We start from the raw sequence: 22,437 nt of genomic DNA on the forward strand, positions 1-22,437 counted from the left end.
GTGCAGATTGTAACTTACATGTTCCTATTCATTATTGCACTAACAAAAATAAGGACACTGCAATTAGATAGACAGACAGATGGAACAGTAAAGGTAAAGGTGGCCTATGCCTTTGAGGAATATTAGAATTAATGCTAAGTGAGCAGTGATACAAAAAAAATATGCCAAAACAGAACCTCCCTCCTCTGACCTATTTTTTTTCAGAATAATCATATATTTTGGTCTGTGCTATTCTCATGTTTCTTTTAAGTGGACTGCCAAGATCAGAATACTAATAATTGTTAGACTAATGCACCTTTAAAAGTGAATGTTAGGGATTATAGTCTTACTATTCTGACTGGCAATTCATGATTTATGGCAGATAGCAGCTGTGAACTTTCTAAAAGCCATTCTTTTACAGCACCTCTTTCTTTTGTTCAGACCAGAGGAAAATAGTTTCGCACCTTTTGGCCGTTGTTTACTTCAGTGGCAATATTGTTGCTTTTAAGGCTTTGATGTGGGTGAAATTCAAATTAGGTGGATTTTAAAAAGCCATTTTCAGAACTAATTAGTTGTGCTAGATGGATTTTTCCCAAGGCCTCTTTTAATGTTGTTTAGTTCCAACAGAGACATGAAATTGAATTTTAGTAATAATGAGTAATAGAGAAGCAGCTTCTTTAGTTTGAAATGAATGTTGCTATGGAAACTGCATAGAAATGTATAGTCCAATTGAATCTTCCAATTAAAATAAATCCCCAAGTAATTTCATTTGTTTAAAAGCTGTTTGAAAAAAAGCAAATGTTCAACACTAGTAAGTGCTAGCTACTTGATGCTCTTTCCATTAAGAAGTATTAGAGCGCAAGGGTTAAACGCACCTGCAGTACCTGGAAAAATTCTGTATGTTAAAACAGTGAATTATTTTTATGCTGTGTTGGGCTGCATAGAACAGTGGGAGACTATAGAGAGAATAGTTTATACTTCCAGTTCTTTTAAAGCACTTGTAGTAGAAGGTAGTGAACAGTACAAAATATTTAAATTTTAATTTATACATATTATTTTCTATAAGTTTTCCTTTCCTTTGACAGGAAAAAAAACCTGATTGCCACGTAACTTTTTCTACAATTACAACAACTTCTCAGTTTTAAAGGTTTTTAAGACACATGATAATTTGGTAATCATCTTACCTGCTTCACTAAAATAGTTCTTTGTATGAAGACTAGACATTCAGGTGAAATGAGCATTTGTTTAAACTGAAGGACCAATCAGTGAGTTATCCCACTAGGCCTACTTCTGTTAATAGCCTTGCTGTGTGTGAATAATGTTCATTAGCCATTGGCTAGCATCAGGGATTAAAAAAATTAATTTGAAGGATTTAAATGCTGCATTTTTCATATTAAAGATGTAGATGTTTGTTACACTAAAAGGGCTTAAGTGTTGCATTAGATTATTGCTTACTGTGTTGACAGTTGATAAGTTGTTTTTTCAGAGAAGAATAATTTTTAAGTTTAGCAAAACAGGTCAATTTTTGACATTACAAACTAAAGCTTGAAAAAATCCTCAGGATGCATGAAGTGAAACATGAAATGAACTGAAGTTATCCGTAGTAGATTTAATGCTATATAAACAGTAACTCTGATTTTTATGCATCAGAGTTTTAAAATAGAATTGACAGAATCCTGAGATGTATCTGGGTAAAGGTATCTTTTGAACAAAGGTTATCCTGTTTTGCTGTAGTTTGTATATAGTGTTGGGGTAATGCAATTATAAATTGTATGGATTTTATTAGACTGGCCAGTAGTGCGTCTGTTTGCTTTAATTTGTAAAACCTTCTTGCACAAAATGCCTTTTGTGCATTTTTATCACTGTCTTCAGAGTCAAAAGAAACACCTCTTTGTTGCCATCTTGTTTGTTCAAAACAGTTGATAGTGTACCTTCAATGAAAACCAATAGCTCCTTTTCAAAAAAAAAGTAAACAAAAGGGAAGTTAATGCTCTGAGTTGAGGAAAAGCTAGCCTATGTTATTTCCAGAACACGAAATATGTGTGGTGAGTAGTGAGGTGTTCTTAGGTGTTAGTAGCTTCTTCAGTAGCCAGATTTTAACTTTCTGAATTACAATCAAAAAAAAAAGCAGACATTCTAAACTTTATGTGTGATAGTACCTGAGTCAGTCCCTAGCTCTGTAATCATTGTTGCTCATCTTTCCATGCTTAAAGCAGAGTGAAAAGCCATTTTAATTTTCATCAGAACTTTTCAGAAGTACATGATCAGTGATAGTGTTACCAGATTCAGATAGTTTCAGAGTTTGTGTGATTTCTGAGCACAGCCAATGGATGTTTATAAGAAGAAAAACTTAGAGAGGATAGAGTGGCAGATTGAGTCCAAGGATAGAAACTAGGTATTTTGCAGAAGAATAGGTGTGGGACACTTAGACTTGCTTTCTCCTGTAAGGCAGGGGTGGGGTAACAAAAAAATCATTGCAATATGGAGTTATGACTTGGGAGGAGGAATTGAAGAGGGATAATTTGTACTTTTTTCTCCTGAAACAACCAGGATAGTTTTTTCTTTTGGTAACAGGGAGCATGAAAAGGGGAGGAATTTAAATATTTCTTTTGTCCACAAAGGGCCAGAACCAAAGATTGTGATAGTGCCTAAAACAAGGCACCTGAAATTGTCCAAAATACCCTGTTCAGTAATCATCTGACTTGCAAAATATTCATTCACTTTCTTTTTACTTGTGAAAACCCTGCCTAGCATAATAGATCATTACTGCCTTGGAAAGTCTAAGTAGGTTTCTGCATGCTACTCAGCCTGTTTTGGAATCCAGAAGCTGCACAATGAGGAGTGAAGCTACAATAGTTGTACTCTAAGTGAACACTGGGCACACTGAAAGCATTAGGTTGGTTTATTGCTTAACACATCAGTCAAAGCTGACTAAAAGCAAAGTAGATGGTATCTAACATCTGTTTAACTATTAATAGTTTACCAGGAAGTCAGATAGCTCAGTTCCTCAGTTCTTAGTGAATTCATACCTCAGCTGACCAGCAGACTGAAACAGCCAGCAGACAAAATTACATTCACTGTTTGTTCTCATTTAGATCTTGTGAGTCAAGCACCTCTTGCTTTTTGGTTGCCCAGGTTCAGAGTTTAGGCAGAGCCCTGTGGTTAGAGCTGCCTGTTGGGCAGCCTCAGTCCTTCTCAACCTGAAAGTATTGATGCTCACTAAGGTTTTAATCCTTCTGACACAGTGTAGAGAGAGACTAACCATCTCACTGCATCCCACTCTGGGATTAAGTATCATTTAGAAATAAGCATCATAACACCTTTTTTTTTATGTGCTCCAGATATTTTCTTGCTCTGTATCAAGTCCAAGGCAGACCTGTGGTTAAGAATATCAGTATTATTCACACTGCAATTGTTGAAGAGTGAAATTGAGGTGATAATGTGAATAAGCAGTGCACAGCATTGAACATGGGGACTGCATGTCCCTGTCTTAGCTAATACATAAACCTCAGGCTACTACTTTGATAAAATTTCCAAGCACTTTGAGAAGCTAATTTGGGGGTTGGGAAACTGTTTACTTTCAGGACCAGAAAGCAAGGGGTTGAAATTGCAGACCGTTTGTTCTCTGAAATATCCTGTTCTTCCACAGAGGGTTCCCATAAGAAGAAGTAAAGAAAAGGCTAATGAGGAGGTTAAGAATGCTAGGAGATACACTGGCTCCTCCTTTTTGTCTTCAGAATCTCTGTCTGTAGAGGAAGAGGAATTGTCAGATTCTGATTATAAAAAAACCCAGACATAGGACAAAGAGTGCCTGTATTCCCAGTGGAATGCTTTGCTACTCTACTCAAAAGGAGTCTCTGCTTTAAAAATAGAATGGGAGCAAGAGGAAGTTGAACTTGTTCCCATCAGAAAGCAATGGTCTGCAAGCAACAAGAAGGAAAATCAGCCTTTTTACACACAACAGCTGTTGAAGTGATGAAATCCAGTTGGAGAAAAGCTTTCCAAAGAGGATCCCTGACTGACTTATGCAAGATCAACTTGTTGTTGCCTTCAGAGACAAAAGAAACTTTCCATGCAAGTGCTTTCCCCTTCCTCTTTCTTTGATCTGGATAGACAATATGGAAAGTTTAAGGTAGTAAGTGTTGGCTTTTCTCTGTCAGAGCTCACTGCCTGTTCATTCAGCAAAACTAAAAGCACAGTCCAGCTTGCGTACTCTCTAGGACAGAGAATCTACAAAAAAGCAGCCAGTGGAAAAAATTAACTCAGTGGAATCTGAATTCCTATGAACTGCATGTTTAAACTCTGGAAATAATTTTGATCACTTCTCAGCTTCAGTTTTACTCCCAGGCATTCAATATCAGAGTGAAATAAATAGCAGTGCATGTGTAGTGCTACTGAATATTGGTAGAGTCCTTTCACTGTTTTTAATTCATGTATTTGTTCATTTTAACTTTCATTTTGTAATACAGATTGTTAAATTAATTAAAGAAGAAAAGATGATTCTATCTCCCTTCTTATCTACTTCAGTTTCCACTTGAAAGCACTGCTTTTATGTAGACAATTGGATCTACTGTGGGAAAGCTTTTCAGATATTAAATGTAAATTTTTTCTTTTCCAAATTCTATCCAGGAATAGAATTATGTACACAGATAACATTTTCAATTATTTTCCTAATTTCAACTCCAGAAGTACCCCTAGAGCAGAGTCACTTTGATCCTTCCCCTTAGACATCTGGTAGCCATCTTATATACACCTAGCTTTCATGTAAGGTGGACTGTTTACTCCTTATTAGTTTTTTCCTCTTTACTCAACTTTTTTTTTTATTAGTCAATATCTTTGGAGTACTGAGGTATAGCTTTGAAATGATTAGACTAAGCAATAAGAAGGAAGAAGTGTTAACTCTTTCGCTTTGTTGTCATGATGTCCATTACATATGCGATGCCAAACTGTACTGTAGTTTTTGTTGCTATTTTGAATGCTAAATTCAGACCTCTTCTGCAGTGCAGATCCCGCTTCTGCTCCCAAATTTCCCGCTTTTTTTTACCTATAAGTCCTATTTTTTTCCAATATGTACATGCTTCTAATCTACAGTTTTTTCATTAGTGTGCAATTCTTTATTTTTAAATCATTAAACAAGAGACTAAATAAGGCTAATTTTGATATAAGGCCCCCAGACTTCCCTGTTGCTGGATCTAATATGCTTTGTTTTCCAGGTGTTTTGGAGGTGCATGTGATGGCAGAGCAAAACCAGCATCCTGTTAGTTGCCTCTCTAGCAATCAACAGTGCATTTAATGAATTGATTGTAATACTGTGTTATTGTCGTGAAGTTACTCTTGGCTTTGAGTATGTGTTTGGCTGGGGTTTGAACTACCAAAATATAAGCATATGTTGTGATTTTACTTTTCTGCTTTTACTTTGCTTTGCTGCCTTGTAAAGGTATATGGGGAAAGAGGATAGACATGACTTCACTCTATTCTGTTATGTTCAGGTTTTTCACTGTAAGTTCTTGGTGCTGATTGTGTTTCTACATGCTTCTGCTATTTCTGCCTATGTTGATGAGAATCCTTACAGAATATGCTGCAAGTCCTCATATTATGAAATAATGGGATATCAGTGTAGGACATGTTACATATTGTGAATTTCTTATTTTAAAGTAAGGATTTGTTGCTGAAAATGACAGGGTGAAAGTTAGAAGATTGAAACTAGATATTGTTAATATAGCAAGGCATGTGCAATATTGTGGATTCTTTGTATGTTTTGCTCCCCAGACAAGTCAGATCAGCTGTATAAATCCTACAAAATAGTAAAATAAACTTAAAATAATGCATTTTAAATCACAATAAAATTGTTAGTGTTACTTCCTCTGAAAACTTAATGCCACAGTTTCATTTAGCAGTAATGAAAACATGTACCCAGTTGTAGCATGATGTGCTGTGTGCTTGACAAAACATCTTACATTGTCAACAGGAACCAGCTGCATCTTTTTAACTGTACTTCAGAAAGTATTTCTTCACTTTGCAGTGCCAAGATAGTACTGCTCACAACCCATGGCTCATTTCTGTCCATACCCTTTCCCCTCTGTTGTTTCAGCACATCTGTCTGTGAGACTGAATGATTGAGTTAGGGAAATGATCAGGGGTGAAAATAATTCAGTACTTTTTTTTTTACTTTTTTTTTTGGTCCTCCTCCCAGATCAGTTCTCCAGTGGTACAACTGAGAACCAGCATGAAGAGAGGGAAAAGAGGGGAAAATATAGTAGGTCTTCAAAGTATGACACATCACCTGTATTAAAATTCTTTTCTTTTTCAGGAAAACTTCATGGAAGTAATTAGAAACCAGGAATTTCTATTATTGCCAGCCACTGAAATTGCTAAGCTTTTAGCAAGTGATGACATGAATATTCCTAATGAAGAAACTATACTGAATGCACTACTTACGTGGGTTCGACATGATTTGGAACAGAGAAGGAAGGATCTCAGTAAACTCCTGGCTTACATTAGACTGCCTCTGCTTGCTCCACAAGTAAATTGTTCAGTTCCTCTCTAATTTATACCATAGTTACAGTGAGCATAATGCCTACCACATAGATAAATTGATAGTGGCAAATCATACAACTGATATTGATTTGGATTCTTAGAGCTGCATGTAAGGACTTAGCATGATAGTTTGTGTCTGTTTGTGAACTGCAGTGTATTCTGATCCTAACCTGAGATCAGTCAGGACACAAGAAGGGGTGGAGCTGCTAACAAAAGGTTGCTTCTCTTGTCTATAAAAATGCTTATCACGGTAATGTTAGTCACTAGAAGGTGTGACCTTTTTTAATTTCTTCTTTATGGAACTTGTGCAGTTTCTTTGGCTCACTACATTTCCTTCATACAGTTTTAGCTAGGAAATGCAATTTGAATAAATTGCTAGGAGTGATTTTTCTTCTATTAACTCTTGATGGGCCATTATTTGGTACTTCTTGTTCTTCCCAGTCAATACTACTTCTCCTTTTTGGACATTTACACACAATGTTGAGGAAGCCTTGGGCTCAGTTTGTTTGAATAGTGAATTACAGTTTTCCTAATCCTGTAGGAATAACTACTCTTGTTAGTATCATGTGTATTCATTATCTGATAGCATGCATGCAAACTAGGTTCAATTATTTTTATTTGTTTTTCCTTTCTTCTCTTTCTTTGCTGGACCTTTTTTAGTAATATTTAACACTTACTATACAGTCAAAGGATTTTACTTTATGGTCTTCAGTTTGTTTAGTGAGAATTTGCTGTATTAAATGAAGAAAATAGGATTTTTATGGAACCCAAATAATAAGTAAAGTTCATTAACAAAAATGTAGTTCAATTAATTCATAGTGATAAATCACATGTGTAACATTCTGTGTATTACCTCTAATCTGATGTCATCTTGCTGGATAGTAAGATTAGCTACCAAGCATTTTAGTATTTATTTCTATGCTGATTAATAGATATTCAATAGTAGGATTTTCTCAGTTTTGGGGTTGACTTTGTAATTCACTTTTTCTGTAAACATAATACAGTGTAAGCCAGTTGACTGGGAAGAAATAATTCTTTTGTTGAACATTTAATTAATTGATAACTAAGTAACCTCTGCTGTATTCCTCTTACGTAATTGACAGTAATTGAAACATCTTTAGAAACTGAAAGTACAGAATTTATCCCAGAAATATGTACTGAAATCAAATTATGTCCACTTAGTAAGTGATTAGGAAAATAGCAAGATCAAATACAAAAGCAGTATTTCACTTGTTATTTTATGTTCAATTTTTCATCTCATCTCCAAATATATACTTACATTTCTAAAACAAGGTTTTTCTGTTACCTTTTTATTATTACTTTCTTTAACAAATTAAAGTGTTAAAGCTGTGATTTTAATATGGAAACAGTTAGTGCATGGAGTAAATCAATTTGAAGTGCCCAAAACAGTCTTCAGAATCATTTTTTTCTTCATGATCACATGACATGTGATCTGACAGCAAATATAACATTGAAAAGCTTTTTAGTTTTATGGTTGATGAGTTAAATATATTTGAAAGAAATTAAATTAGAAAATTGAGCAACTTGCTGAAATCAATAACGTTGCAGGCAGAAATGAGAAGAATATTGGATTCATACACTTTAAAAAAAAAACTTCAGGAAATACTGTGAAACTGTAGCACTGGAAGCAAAAAATTATAATGAATTGTTTTATTGTTTGGTTTTGTGTATCTCTTTGAAGACAGCATTCTGTCATCTGTCTGGTTAATGCAAGCAGTGTCCTAAATATTTGTGAGTCTCTTTTTGTTGAAGATGAATATTTGCCAGCTTCATAAGCTGTAAAATGACAAATATAATCTCTGATAAATAATGAAAAAGATGATTTAGGAATTTCTGAATTACAAGATGGCTCAGATTTCTTTTAGACAGAAATTCTTATTACTTGAGTGTCTGCATTACCTTTCTCCTTATCAGGTTTACAGTTACTATGATTTCATGCTAACATGTCATTTATAAATGCTGTTAGAAATGCTTTTACTAGACGGAGCTATGTAGATAATAAAACTTGGAAAAAAATTGCTTTCATTTCAGTAAGCCCATTCCAAGTTCTTTGAGTGAAGAATATTTATAGTAGTTTCAGTTTCAAGAGTCTGCAGGTTAGATTGCATTTCTTTTTAAATGAGATAATGTTGCTTTCAGAGATTGAGACTATGCTGTGAGAACTAATTTATAGGTTGAGGGGGTTAGAAGCTGTAGAAAATGTAGGTTGCATCTTGTTATTGCAAAACTCACATTCCCACATAGTGTTGCTTTAAATATTATACACAGCTTGTCTATCATAAAAATATATTAGAGGTCTGAATTGGTCATGTTGTGTACAAACATTAGTTTTCATGCATGCAGCTGTGATGTGACAATGTCTGATTTAGGATGATAGTAATGAATTGATTTCTTTTTTATGTATATTTTTAAACTATGTGCAATGGGAACACTTTTCATCAGCTATTTTTATTAGTGAGAACATTAACCAAGTGGAGAAATGCTACAAAAGTCTCAGTTTTCCAAAAAGTCACTAGTGAAGGGCTTTGAAAGGTTTTTTTAGTCTGTGTGTGTGTTAATATTGTTTTCTGTCATATTTTGTGTTGATTTGATGTTCAGGTTTAGTAGTGTGTACTTACCTGTATCTCTTCCCAAACCATGGTTGTCATATTTGCTACTTCTCAGCCCTAAGGCAGCTTTAAGCCAGGGATGTTCACACCCTATTGTGCACAACTATTTCACAGCAAGTCCCTTTAGTACTCCTGATGACTAATGTCACAGCAGTTTTGTACCTGTTATTGGTTGGCTGTCAACAGCCTAACAATAGCATCTCATTCTGGTTTGTGGACTTGCATGTCTAATATTCACAAAGTGTTTGGATTTGGGATTTTCAGAGGCATCTGCCTTTTTCTCATTGTTCTGACAACTGGCCAAGTTCCAGTAGGGGACTTCACTTGTTTTTTTCTGTCTTACTGAGGCCACATCATGCAGCTCAGAACAATGCCAGTTGTCCAGACTTCTAATAATTAGAGTCATGACATTTAACCATACTAATAATTTTTTTTTCCCTGCAACCTGACAAACATGGAGTACAAACCACTCCAGAACCTTTGAAGTTAAGAACTTTTATTAGTAGTCTTTATTTAGTTGAATTTTATTTAAGCCAATTTATTTAACAGTTGCCAAATTCGCTTGCATCCTTGGTCTAAAATTTTTACCAAAGGCTTGTGTTAATTGATACACCGTGATCTGGGTCACTGTCAGAGTGAGGAATAGAATATATATTTAAATATTCAGCCTGTGCTGAAGCAGCTTTTACAGACCCATGGATTGGGTGGATTTGGGAATGTAAGCATGAGGTTGAACTGACTGACATACCGGGAGCCTGATTCCATTTCCTTGAACATTCCTGCATGGCACTGGAACTTGAGGAGATTTTGTTTCCTTCCTTTGGACCATTAAGTTTAAATCACTGACTAAGATCAAATGGCCTTCATTTTTTTTAATTGTTTTATTTATTTAATGGCTTAGCTTAAAATGTGAATGTTTAGTTTATTAGAAGTTTATTCTTACCCTGCTCTTTTTTATATGACCGTCTTAAAAATACAGAGATTTTACATTGGGCAGTGGACGTCTTTGTGTAAAATATTATCTTGATAATCCTGTTTTTATTCTTCTTGTAGTTTATAGCAATACAGCTTGTTTGATTTTCTTTCTTTTTCCCAGTTTCTGGCAGATATGGAAAATAACGCACTCTTTAGGGATGACATTGAATGTCAAAAACTCATTATGGAAGCAATGAAGTACCATCTGTTGCCAGAGAGACGACCTATGTTGCAAAGCCCTCGCACCAAACCTAGAAAATCTACAGTGGGCGTGTTGTTTGCAGTTGGAGGAATGGATGCAACAAAAGGTATTGGCTTCTATAATGTTTAGTTGATGAGCTGGTTTTTTAAAAGAAATGTTTGATAAACATTTTTACTACATCTTAATTTTAAAATTCAAGGATTCTGCAGTACAGAACATGAAACATCTGAAGTGTATACTATTCATTAGGTTAAAAAGGTCTATATATCTTCAATAATACTGTAAACATTCTGAAATTGAGAGTTCTGATTGATTTGAAATTACCAAAGAAGTAGCTGATTTCTGAGTAGTGAAGTGTTTAATTGAATGAAAACTAATCTTTATTTACTTGAGTGGGCAGTAATTTGGAAAAGGAAGAAAATAACAGAAGGGGCACATAGGTGACCTGCACATGCTTTAAAAAAAAAAAAAGAAAAAAAATGCTTTTTGACTAATTGTTAAATAGTTTTGTCACAACTACTTGGATCATCTTTTTCATAGATGCTTCCATACTGTTTAATGGTAGCTAGAAGAGATCTGGCAAATTAGAAAAATTATGGCAGAGAAAGTTGTTGTTTTAAAGTTAGGACTTTTAGTACTTCATGCTTACCTTCATACCTTCATCTTTTTGTCCAATATTACAAAAGAGTGGATTTCAATATATAATTGCATTTCACAGGGTTTGTTTAATATTCCTAATATTTCTATTTCCAAAGGCTTGACTCTGCAAAGCAGTTAAAAAACCTGCTTTTTGTCTTGAAAAGCACTGAGAAAGTCCTCCTTTATAATGATGCAGTTAATTGCTGAGGAAGTCAAAAAAGACTATTTGTCTACATAGAGTTAAGAACATGGTGCAGGATATCATGGTGTCTTGTGGGATCAGCATATTGCTGAAATAAAAACTATCCTAATAATTCAGGCCTTTTTTTTGCATATGTAACTTGTCATTCAGGAGCTACAAGTATTGAAAAGTATGAACTTCGTACCAATACGTGGACTCCAGTTGCAAACATGAATGGACGAAGATTACAGTTTGGAGTTGCAGTCTTAGATGATAAATTGTATGTTGTTGGTGGCAGAGATGGACTGAAAACATTGAATACTGTGGAATGCTATAATCCTAGATCAAAAACTTGGAGTGTAATGCCACCTATGTCCACTCATCGTCATGGTCTTGGTATGTACAGTTCTGTAAAGGCTGAATGCATACTTTTAAAAGGTTATCTGTTTTAGGATTGGTCAAAAAACATTCAGAAATTAAGTTAGGGTGGTGGAAATTTTGCTTTAATGCCAACTGCTTATTCAGTGACTTTTTTCCTTCAGATTATATTCATCATTGGCTACCAACAGGAAATTTCTTTTTTCTTTTGTTTTTTTTTTTTTTTTTTTAATATTTTGTGGTGCACACTGGACTGTCACTAGGAAATTGTGATATTTATTCCCCTTATCTAGACGTGATTGTTTTTCATATCTGTTTTTTAGGAGTAGCTGTATTGGAAGGTCCCATGTATGCTGTAGGAGGACATGATGGCTGGAGCTACCTGAATACAGTAGAAAGATGGGATCCACAGGCTCGTCAGTGGAACTTCGTAGCTAGTATGTCAACTCCAAGGAGCACTGTTGGCGTAGCAATATTAAGTGGAAAGTATGTGAATATTTTCAAATTTAAAATCTCATTATTTTAATGTAATTACAGGACCATCCTAAGTGACTATTAATAATATCCCTTGATTAATACCTGTTGTTAGCTTTAAGAGCTAAGTTTCTTCATTCACAGAAAAGATACTGTGTTGGGTCAAGCAAGCTTCTCCACAGCACCACAGCACCCCGTGGTACCTCTTATGAGTACCCTCTCTATGGGCTAATAGTTACAATCTCTTTCGTACTGAAAGGAGTAAATAGTTGTTCTCTTTCACTGAGACTCCAGTGATTTCCTCTTACACTGAACATTTTAACTTTGTTTGGCGATTTAAACTGAATTTTGGAATTTAGATTCCAAAACTATTGCAAAGTCATGGAGGAGTACTCATGTTATATTGTATTAACTCAGAACAGTAAGCTCTGGCAAATTAATCTAATCTGGAATGGTATCTGAAATCTAATGAAAATATGCCTAATTCTTAATAGAAAGCATATTTAGACAACTAGGTTGTTTTATAAAGCAGCCGAAGGAAATGGCTGGAAGGGATGTCAAGGAGTTCCCTTATCAACTCCGCTACCCCAAAGCTGAATCAATTATATCTAAATTATATCTAAAATGCTCATAGCCAGAGTGATCTTGTTCTTAATCTCCAGAGGGTATAGTTTCTGTAACTTCCCTAAGATATCTGCTTAACCTTTAATACATCTTTGAAATTCTCATGATGTCAAGTTTTAAATGCCTTTTGCTGATTTATATTATTATTGTTCGTACTATCCAAAGTGAACACTGAAGATGCGTCTTTTCTTTCCTACTTGCAACAGCCTTCTGTATTTACAGACACATGTTCCCTGAGTATTCTGTCATCAGGACTGAATAACTCCATCTCCTGTCTTTATTTGTAGGCCATGATTCCTAGACTTTTGAATTATTTTTATTATTTTCCTTTGGGCTAAGTGTAATTGTTCTGTAGCATCCCAAAATATAAGTGTACTTTCATCAAGCTATTATGAAAATAAAAATCAGTTGGAATCACAGACCTGTAGAATATTTTGATTGGAAGGGACCTCTGAAATGATCTGATCCAATACCAACTCAAAGTAGGGCCAACCTTAAAGTTGGATCTAGTTTCAAAGTTAATTGAGGTAATTCAGGTCATATGTGTTTTGAATATATCCAAGCATGGAGATTCAACAGCCTTTCCAGGCAACCTGTTCTGATATTTGACCACCATTGTACTGAACATTTTTCTTCTAATTAATACTCAGTTGAAATTTCCCATGTTTGAAGTTGTCTTTTTTTCTTCCTCCTTTCTCTGCATACCTCTGAGAATGATCTGTCTTCTATGCAACGTTATACATACATCTGTGTAACATTCATTAAGTGGTTGAAGACAGCAGTAAGATGCCTCCTTAGCTGTCTTGAGAATTCCTAAGACTGTACAAAGGCAGCTCTCTCGGCCTCTCCTCCTGTGTCATGTGTTCTAGCTCTCTCATCATCTTCGTGACCATCAGCTGGACTTGCTCCAGTGTGGCAAGATGTTTCTTGTACCAAGAGCCTGTTGCATTATACTATGAAATTTGGCAGAAGATAACCCCCTTGCATTCCAGCTGGTCCTCAGAGATCAGAGGGGCTGGATGCAGCTGGGCTGAATTTCTGTTTATAACCAGTTCAGTGCTGTAAGTCTGGTCGTGTTCAATAACTTTTATAATCACAGATCCACAAATTGAAGCAATTTGGCTTATTGAAGCAACAGAAATACAGATTTGGAATTGCTGTTGATAAAAGCACTTACTGCATCAGTGCTAAATATACTAAGGCTAGCCAGTGACTAACTAAGCTAAGTTAGCAATTCAAGCTAAATTAATAAATTCAGTTTTTCACTTCACCCTTAATTAAGCTCAGTTTCACCTGGGTATGCTCCGATGCAGAAGAAGGTGCAAATCCTACCAAAGATTTGGGGGTAGAGAGAGGAGCAAGCCTGTTGACTTGTCACCAAAATGGGGTCATAGTTTTATCCTCTCAAATGGAGGATTACCCTACTACAGGAATACCATAGTAGACAAAGCTGGTGATTTACTGGGTAGTATTGTCATTGTGGATGAATATTTGCACTGTGTTATCCACAAATTTTCACTTCCTGCTTATAATGCTATCTGATGCATCTCCCTTGAGATACTTGAATATTGTCAGGTAGCAAAAAGCTTTTCACACCTATTTTATTTTATTTTATTTTATTTTATTTTATTTTGGACACCTAGTCTCCTGGTAAATTAGTACAGCTGAAATGCACCTACAAAGGGTACTGTGAGATCTGGAACAAGTTCCAAGAATGAGTGGAAATGCTCAGGAAGGAGGGATGAACTTTAACAACCAGCAAACAGAGTGCCTTGGACTGCCTTGGAACTGCAGTCCCAAATGTCTAAGTTAGGTTTAAAGCTTCCTATATATTCAGCGGAGGATTCCAGGTGTAGTGAAAAGCACCAGAATTAAAGCCACCATTATTGTAGAACATTGAGTAGACTATTAATGGAGGCAACAACACTAGATACCTACAGCTGAAAATCTTAGAAATGTATGCAGTATTTCAGCTGCAGGAGCAGTAATTTCTGCACTTTCTAGTAACATCTGTCTGTAACTTGATATATTTCAGATGATTGGCTCAAAACCTTCATATAGAGAAATTAATATGTCTTTCTCCATGTCCAAAATGGGAAGTCACTGCATAAGTGATCAAAACTCTGTCATGTTTTGGGGGAAGGTAAAGTGGGAGACTTCATTTAAATGTTATATTGCATAAAGGATTGATTCTTAGTCATGAACTTTATGGAACTGCAACAGAGATTTTCAGTATCCTTCAGTACATTCCTTAGGTTAAACAAGTTGTGTTACAAAACATGGGAACTTCCATGGAATTTTTTTTAAGAGTATTAAAATTGTTACTGAGAACTACTAGCTCAATAAATCATATTTACATTATGTTTGTATTTAAATTTGTTGGTTAGTATATTTAAAAAGCCAAGCAACAGTATTAACTGTGGACATCTTGAATAGTGCTTCATGGTAACTGTTGTAAATTGTTCACATTACCATTATATACAGTATCTAATGTTTGTTTGATTATTTAACCATACTATAATGTGCCTTAGGCTCTGAAAGTATTTCATTAATGTTATTTCAGGTGATCTCTCTTACTGGATTTTACTTCTGATGTGTTACTTCCTTTTAGAATGGCTTCTGTGTTCCTACTTTTCCAAATAACAGTGCTGGGCATGTCTGCTTCTATACCTAGATTGGTCATAAACTCTGTGCATAAACTCTTTATCCAGTTGGATTATTGGATTAAAGATTCATCAGTGATGGATTGCTCCTAAACCAACTTTTTTCATTCTAGCCCTTCAAAAAAGTTGAAATCCTTTATTAGTACCAAATGCTAGAAACCTTTTTGTTAGGACTGAGTAAATTGAGCCACCTAGTGGGTGTGAGGGAATTAACATAGTGCTGTCATTCATGAACTAGAGCCCAGGAAAAGACTGGAGAAAAATCTTACCTGAGTTTTTGCAACAGAACAGTTTATTGAAAGTTTAGAGTCTCCTTCTAAACTTCCCTTTTTAACAAACTTTTTAAATCCTTCATATTTCACTGGAAACTGTCTTGTTCAGACAACATTTATTTACTTTCTTTTTTACTTTCTAGGCTTTATGCAGTTGGTGGTCGAGATGGAAGTTCGTGTCTTAAGTCAGTAGAATGTTTTGATCCTCATACAAACAAATGGACTCTCTGTGCTCAGATGTCGAAAAGAAGAGGTGGTGTGGGTGTAACCACCTGGAACGGGTTCTTGTATGCAATAGGTGGCCACGATGCCCCAGCATCAAACTTAACATCCAGGCTGTCAGACTGTGTGGAAAGGTAATATCCTGATGAAGGTGCATCCTGCTATGTGATTCTAATAGTGTTAATTGATGGAATGATTTATGGAAAGAGCTGTGAGTAGAAACCCAGTAAAATAGTTGTGTTATCTTTATTAGGAACAGAGGAAACCTACATATAAAAACATGTTGTGTAATCATACTATGATTCAATCTGTTACCAAGACAGATTATTTAAAGCAAATTCTCCCTAATGCAATTCATCTAGATTTTTTTTAACAATTTTATTGCATAAATTATGATTGATAACTGAGAACAACTTAGAATTGAATGCTTTTAAAAATGGAGCAGAACTTTTTCCACACAAGAAGTCTGTATCTATTCATGTAATAACTTTCAAAGGAGTTAACAGACAGGTTTTACTCTTTTTGTATCCCCTGATGAGACTTGGAAACTGATATGTGATGCAGTCATTCCTAAGTTGCTATATCTTTATGTAAAGTTGTGCTGGTTTAAAAGTTAACCAGCAGGGGGAATGAACCCAACTCAAAAGGAGAGATTATAAGTCAGAATAACAATTTATTAAAATAATACAGTAAGTACAATAATACAAACAAACAATTGGTCTCAACCCACAAAAACCCAAATGTATAACCCAGTACCCTGGGGCCTGAACAAAGTGGTGTTCCTTGGGCCCTGTTTGAGTCCAAAGTAAAGGGAGAGGGGAAGAACCTGCTGGTGGGAGAGCTGCTGCAGTCTGGCCAGAACTGGTGATCGCAGTCCAGTGGTGGTCTAAGTCTGGTTGAGAGCGATGAGATGCAGCCGTCCTCTGGATCCCACGAGTGGGTTGAAAAATGTTCCAAAACTCCAAGATTATATATCCTCCAGTTCAGGCAGGAATGTTCAGTGCTCCCCTCAGGGCGGGGAGTTCCACAAAGGGTGTGAGGACAGAAACATCCTCCTATCTCACAGGCCTCTTAACACCTAGTTTATAGCCTGAGGAGTCAGGCTCTATGGGCAGAGGGTGCGAATAGTCTATTGACAACAATAGTCTAGTTTCTGGGAAATGACATGGAAGGCTATAGAATACAGTTTTGGGTTACACCCACCATGATGAACTGATCTCAGCTGTCCTAACTAGGACATTATCCACCCCTTATTCTATGCCATCCATGTCATGCCCAAATTAACCCCCTTTAAAAACTATATCCCTTTAAAACTATATACATCTATCTATCTATATATATATACAATGAAACATTACAGACCATTCTCACTCAAAATTAGGTCCCCTTGTGGTACACAACGTGTCTCCCCATCTTTTTGCATTACCCACCAGGTGGAACCAGGTCCCTGAGCAAAAACAATCCCTCGGATGGGTTTACCTTTGCTTGAGGTGGGACTAATCCAAACAGTCTTCCCTAACATTCCTCTCATATGTACCACGGGGACTTTATCTCCATCTACAGTATGTAAAAGTTCTGATTGGGCAGGGCCAGCTCGATTGATGGAACCTCGGGTGTTGACCAACCAGGTGGCCTTTGCTAAATGCAGCTCCCAGTGTTTGAGAGTCTCCCCACACAGTGCCTTCAGAGTGGTTTTCAGCAGTCCGTTGCACCGCTCAACTTTTCCAGCAGCTGGTGCATGGTAGGGGATATGATACACCCACTCAATGCCGTGCTCTTTGGCCCAGGTGTCTACGAGGCCATTCTTGAAATGGGTCCCATTATCAGACTCAATTCTCTCTGGGGTACCGTGTCGCCACAGGACTTGTTTTTCAAGGCCCAGGATGGTATTCCGGGCAGTGGCATGAGGCACGGGGTATGTCTCCAACCATCCAGTGCTTCCTTCTACCATGGTCAGTACGTAGTGCTTGCCTTGGCGGGTTTTGGGGAGCGTGATGTAGTCAACTTGCCAGGCTTCCCCATACCTGTACTTCGACCACCGTCCACCATACCATAGAGGCTTCACCCGCTTGGCCTGCTTGATGGCAGCACATGTCTCACAGTCATGGATGACCTGTGAGACAATGTCCTTGGTTAAGTCCACCCCTCGGTCACGAGCCCATCTGTATGTTGCATCTCTCCCCTGGTGACCGGAGGCGTCATGGGCCCATCGAGCCAGAAATAATTCTCCTTTGTGCTGCCAATCCAGATCTACCTGAGAGACTTTAATCCTGGCAGCTCGGTCCGCCTGCTCGTTGTTACGATGCTCCTCATTAGCCCGTTTCTTGCCTACATGAGCGTCTACGTGACGGACCTTCACACTCAGCTTCTCTACCCGGCCAGCGATGTCCTGCCACATCTCCGCCGCCCAGATGGGTTTCCCTTGGCGCTGCCAGTTGGCCTTTTTCCATCACTCCAGCCATCCCCACAGAGCATTGGCCACCATCCATGAGTCAGTGTAGAGATAGAGTCTTGGCCACTTCTCTCGTTCAGCTATATCCAAAGCCAACTGAACGGCTTTGAGCTCTGCAAACTGACTTGACCCACCTTGTCCTTCAGTCGCTTCTGCAACTCTCCGTGTGGGACTCCATACAGCTGCCTTCCATTTTCGGTTTGTCCCTACAATGCGGCAGGAGCCATCCGTGAAGAGCACATATCGCCTTTCATCTGCGGGTAGCTTGTCATATGGTGGGGCCTCCTCAGCCCGTGTCACCTTCTCCTCCTCTTCTTCAGAGGATAGTCCGAAACTCTCACCTTCGGGCCAATTGGTGATAATTTCCAGAATCCCAGGGCGATTAGGATTCCCTATCCGGGTTCGCTGCGTGATCAGAGCGATCCACTTACTCCATGTGGCATCGGTGGCATGATGTGTGGAAGGAACTCTTCCCTTGAACATCCAGCCCAGCACTGGTAGTCGGGGTGCCAGGAGGAGCTGCGCTTCGGTGCCGATTACTTCTGAGGCAGCTCGAACTCCTTCATAGGCAGCCAGGATCTCTTTCTCAGTTGGTGTATAGCTGGCTTCAGATCCTTTGTATCCCCGACTCCAGAATCCCAGCGGTCGTCCTCGGGTCTCCCCAGGCACTTTCTGCCAGAGGCTCCAAGAAGGGCCATTCTCCCCGGCTGCGGTGTAGAGCACGTTCTTCACGTCCTGTCCTGTCCTTACTGGCCCAAGGGCTACCGCATGGGCAATCTCCTGTTTAATTTGTTCAAAGGCTTGTTGTTGTTCGGGGCCCCACTGGAAATCATTTTTCTTCCGTGTCACAAGGTAGAGAGGGCTTACAATCTGACTATACTCGGGGATATGCATCCTCCAAAAGCCCACAGCGCCTAGGAAAGCCTGTGTTTCCTTCTTGCTGGTTGGTGGGGACATGGCTGCTATTTTGTTAATCACCTCCATTGGAATTAGGCGGCGTCCATCTTGCCACTTCACTCCTAGGAACTGAATTTCCTGAGCAGGTCCCTTGACCTTACTCCGTTTAATGGCAAAACCGGCTCTTAGGAGAATCTGGATTATCTTCTCTCCTTTCTCGAAGACTTCGCCCGCTGTGTTCCCCCATACAATGATATCATCAATGTACTGTAGGTGCTCTGGAGCCTCACCCTTTTCCAGTGCAGTCTGGATCAGTCCATGGCAAATGCTGGGACTGTGTTTCCACCCCTGAGGCAGTCGATTCCAGGTGTACTGCACACCTCTCCAAGTGAAAGCAAATTGTGGCCTGCACTCCGCTGCCAAAGGAATGGAGAAAAAAGCATTGGCTATGTCAATGGTGGCATACCACTTGGCTTCCTTGGACTCCAGCTCGTACTGGAGCTCCAACATGTCCGGCACAGCAGCACTCAGGGGTGGTGTGACTTCATTGAGTCCACGGTAATCCACCGTCAGCCTCCACTCTCCGCTGGACTTACGCACTGGCCATATAGGGCTATTAAAGGGTGAGCGAGTCTTGCTGACCACCCCCTGGGTCTCCAGTTCACGGATCATCTTTTGTATAGGGGTCACAGAGTCTCGGTCGGTGCGGTATTGCCGACGGTGCACTGTTGCTGTGGCTATCGGTACCAATTGTTCTTCAACCTTCAGCAGTCCCACAGCAGAGGGGTCCTCTGAGAGACCAGGCAAGGTGTTCAACTGTCTAATTTCCTCCGTCTCCACAGCAGCTATGCCAAAAGCCCAACGAAGTCCTTTTGGGTCTTTGAAATACCCACTCCTCAGGTAATCTATGCCAAGGATACACGGGGCCTCTGGACCAGTCACGATGGGGTGTCTGTGCCATTCCTTCCCAGTCAGGCTCACTTCAGCTTCCAGTACAGTCAGCTGTTGGGATCCCCCTGTCACCCCAGAAATGGAGATGGATTCTGCCCCTACGTATCTTGATGGCATTAATGTACATTGTGCGCCAGTGTCCACTAAAGCCTTATATCTTTGTGGCTCTGATGTGCCAGGCCACCGAATCCACACAGTCCAATAGACTCGATTGTCCCTCTCCTCTACCTGGCTAGAGGCAGGGCACCCCTAGTCCTGGTCATGGTACTCATTGTGCTCTTCTTGTGGGTATGACCTGGAGGTCCCTTCAAGAGGATCAGACGTATCATCATTCCTGTACCGTCTGGAGTCTTGCCCACGAGAGACTGGAGCAACGTTTACCCTTGAAGAGTTCTTTATGGTATTTGTTCCTCTTTTCAGTTCACGTACCCGGGCTGCTAAGGAAGAGGTGGGTTTCCCATCCCACTTCCTCATATCTTCTCCATGCTCACGGAGGTAAAACCATAGATCGCTACGTGGAGTGTACCTTCTCTCCTTAGCTTGGGGACGCTGGCTCCTGATAGCAGAGACTCTTGTTCGTCCTGGCGAGATATGGAAAATCCCTTCCTTAATCTCTTCTCTTAGCTTCTGGTGTCCCTCTTCAATTTTCTCTTCCAGGCTTCGGACGTGTTCAGCCAGTTTGGTTTCCACAGATGAGACGTGGGCTCGTAATGGGGCGGTGACAGTGTCTTCATAAATCCTGAGTTTGCTAACCAATGCTCCCACCTTGTCCTCTCCCTCCCTCCATTGCAGCGTTGCTAAGTAGCGGGAATACATTTCTGGCCCGAGTCGTGCAAACTTTAACCACATTTGGGAGGTGCACTGTACGCCATCTTAGGGAATCTTTCATCCTCTGAAAAGATTATCTCCAGTACAGCTAACTCCCTTAAGCACCGGATACCTTGTTCCATCGTGTTCCACTGTCCTTGCTGTACGTGGAGGTCCTCCTTGCAAAGGTATCTCTCCCTCACACTGGACAACAGTCGCCGCCAGAGGCTGAGAGTTTCCTGCCTCCTTCCAATCCCCTGATCAATGACTACATCTCGAGACAGGGATCCCAGCTGTCTGGCTTCACTCCCATCTAGGATCGTATCGTTAGCTGCGGCATCCCAGATTCGGAGCAGCCAGGTCAGAATGGACTCATTCGCCTGTCGTGTGAACTCTCTCCGGAGCTCACGTAGCTCACCCAGGGACAGGGACCGAGTGATTATTTCTGGCTCTGTCTCCTCCGGTGGATGTGAAGGTCCCGCCTCTTCGTCATCATTTGCTATGCGAACTGATTTAGTCTTTGATTTCCTTTTCTGGACAGGGGCGACTGCTATTGGTTTTGTTTGTTCTTCTGGCTCCTCGATGGTTTGTGTGGACACGGTGCCGGTTGGTTTATTTCTTTCTCCCTCTGACTCAGCTGTGGTTTGGGTGGACGTGGTGTCTGCGGATTTGCTCCTTCTCTCCTCGCCCTGACAGTGCTGTACCATGTCAAGCAGTGCCCGGTAGGCAGTGGCCAGGGCCCAGCAGGTTGCTGTGAGCTGGCCATCTCTGGAGCTGCCAGAGCATTTTTCCTTCACCAGTCTTATCATGCTAACAGGATCCTGCAGTTGTTCAGGGGTGAATTTCCAGATCATTGGAGGAGAAAACTTTTCCAAATACTGGCTGATGTCCTCCCACTTCCCGTGCCACTCAGCATTATCTGCTCCCAGGGCAGGTGTCCAACCAACCTCCCTAAAAGGCACTTTTCTGACCCTAAACATGGTGTACACAGTACAGAGCAGACAGAGCAACACTAACAATAACATTATGCTGTCCTTAACATCAAAAGGGAACTCAATATTTTCAAAAACTGTTGTAGCAGGTCTGAAGGGGAAGAAGGAGGTGGGAGGCTGGAAACCATCCACCCCTGTTCCCCCAAAAAGCTGGGTACGATTTTTAATGAGGCCCCAGAGGTAGCAACCCAAACCAGGACAGGCAAACAGGACTGAATACACATTTACAATGAAACTCATTGCTTCTGATGTTAGAATGACATAAACATAATATACTAATAAAGCAATTTGGATCCCTCTCCCTGGTCTTAAAGAGAGCATCAAAACAGGCAAATAATACCCCATCTGTGGAAATATGAACAGGCTCAAATACAACATCCATGTGAGTGCATCAAACAACATGGTGATCAGGGAGTTTCTATATTCAAATAGACAAATGCTTCAAATGAAATTGTGATTCTGACTTCTCTCTCTCTGCCCGACGTTTGGGCGCCAAAAATGTGCTGGTTTAAAAGTTAACCAGCAGGGGGAATGAACCCAACTCAAAAGGAGAGATTATAAG

General features: G+C 39.3%; 1 protein-coding gene across 5 annotated transcripts in view; it reads left to right on the plus strand.

Moving 5' to 3' along the window:
- The window catches only part of KLHL5 (kelch like family member 5), a 68,161-nt gene that overhangs the window by 39,654 nt on the left and 6,070 nt on the right, over nt 1–22,437 (plus strand). For all 5 annotated transcript variants that reach the window (XM_051789971.1, XM_051789972.1, XM_051789968.1 and 2 more), the window contains 5 exons: nt 6,290–6,502; nt 10,243–10,429; nt 11,315–11,539; nt 11,845–12,007; nt 15,698–15,910. In XM_051789971.1, the coding sequence (XP_051645931.1) occupies nt 6,290–6,502; nt 10,243–10,429; nt 11,315–11,539; nt 11,845–12,007; nt 15,698–15,910 (1,001 nt within the window). The remainder of the gene's footprint in view (nt 1–6,289; nt 6,503–10,242; nt 10,430–11,314; nt 11,540–11,844; nt 12,008–15,697; nt 15,911–22,437) is intronic.

The sequence above is a fragment of the Manacus candei genome, unplaced genomic scaffold (assembly GCF_025592945.1).
Source record: "Manacus candei isolate 608988 ecotype Guabito, Panama unplaced genomic scaffold, ASM2559294v1 h1tg000028l, whole genome shotgun sequence".
NCBI lineage: Eukaryota > Metazoa > Chordata > Aves > Passeriformes > Pipridae > Manacus > Manacus candei.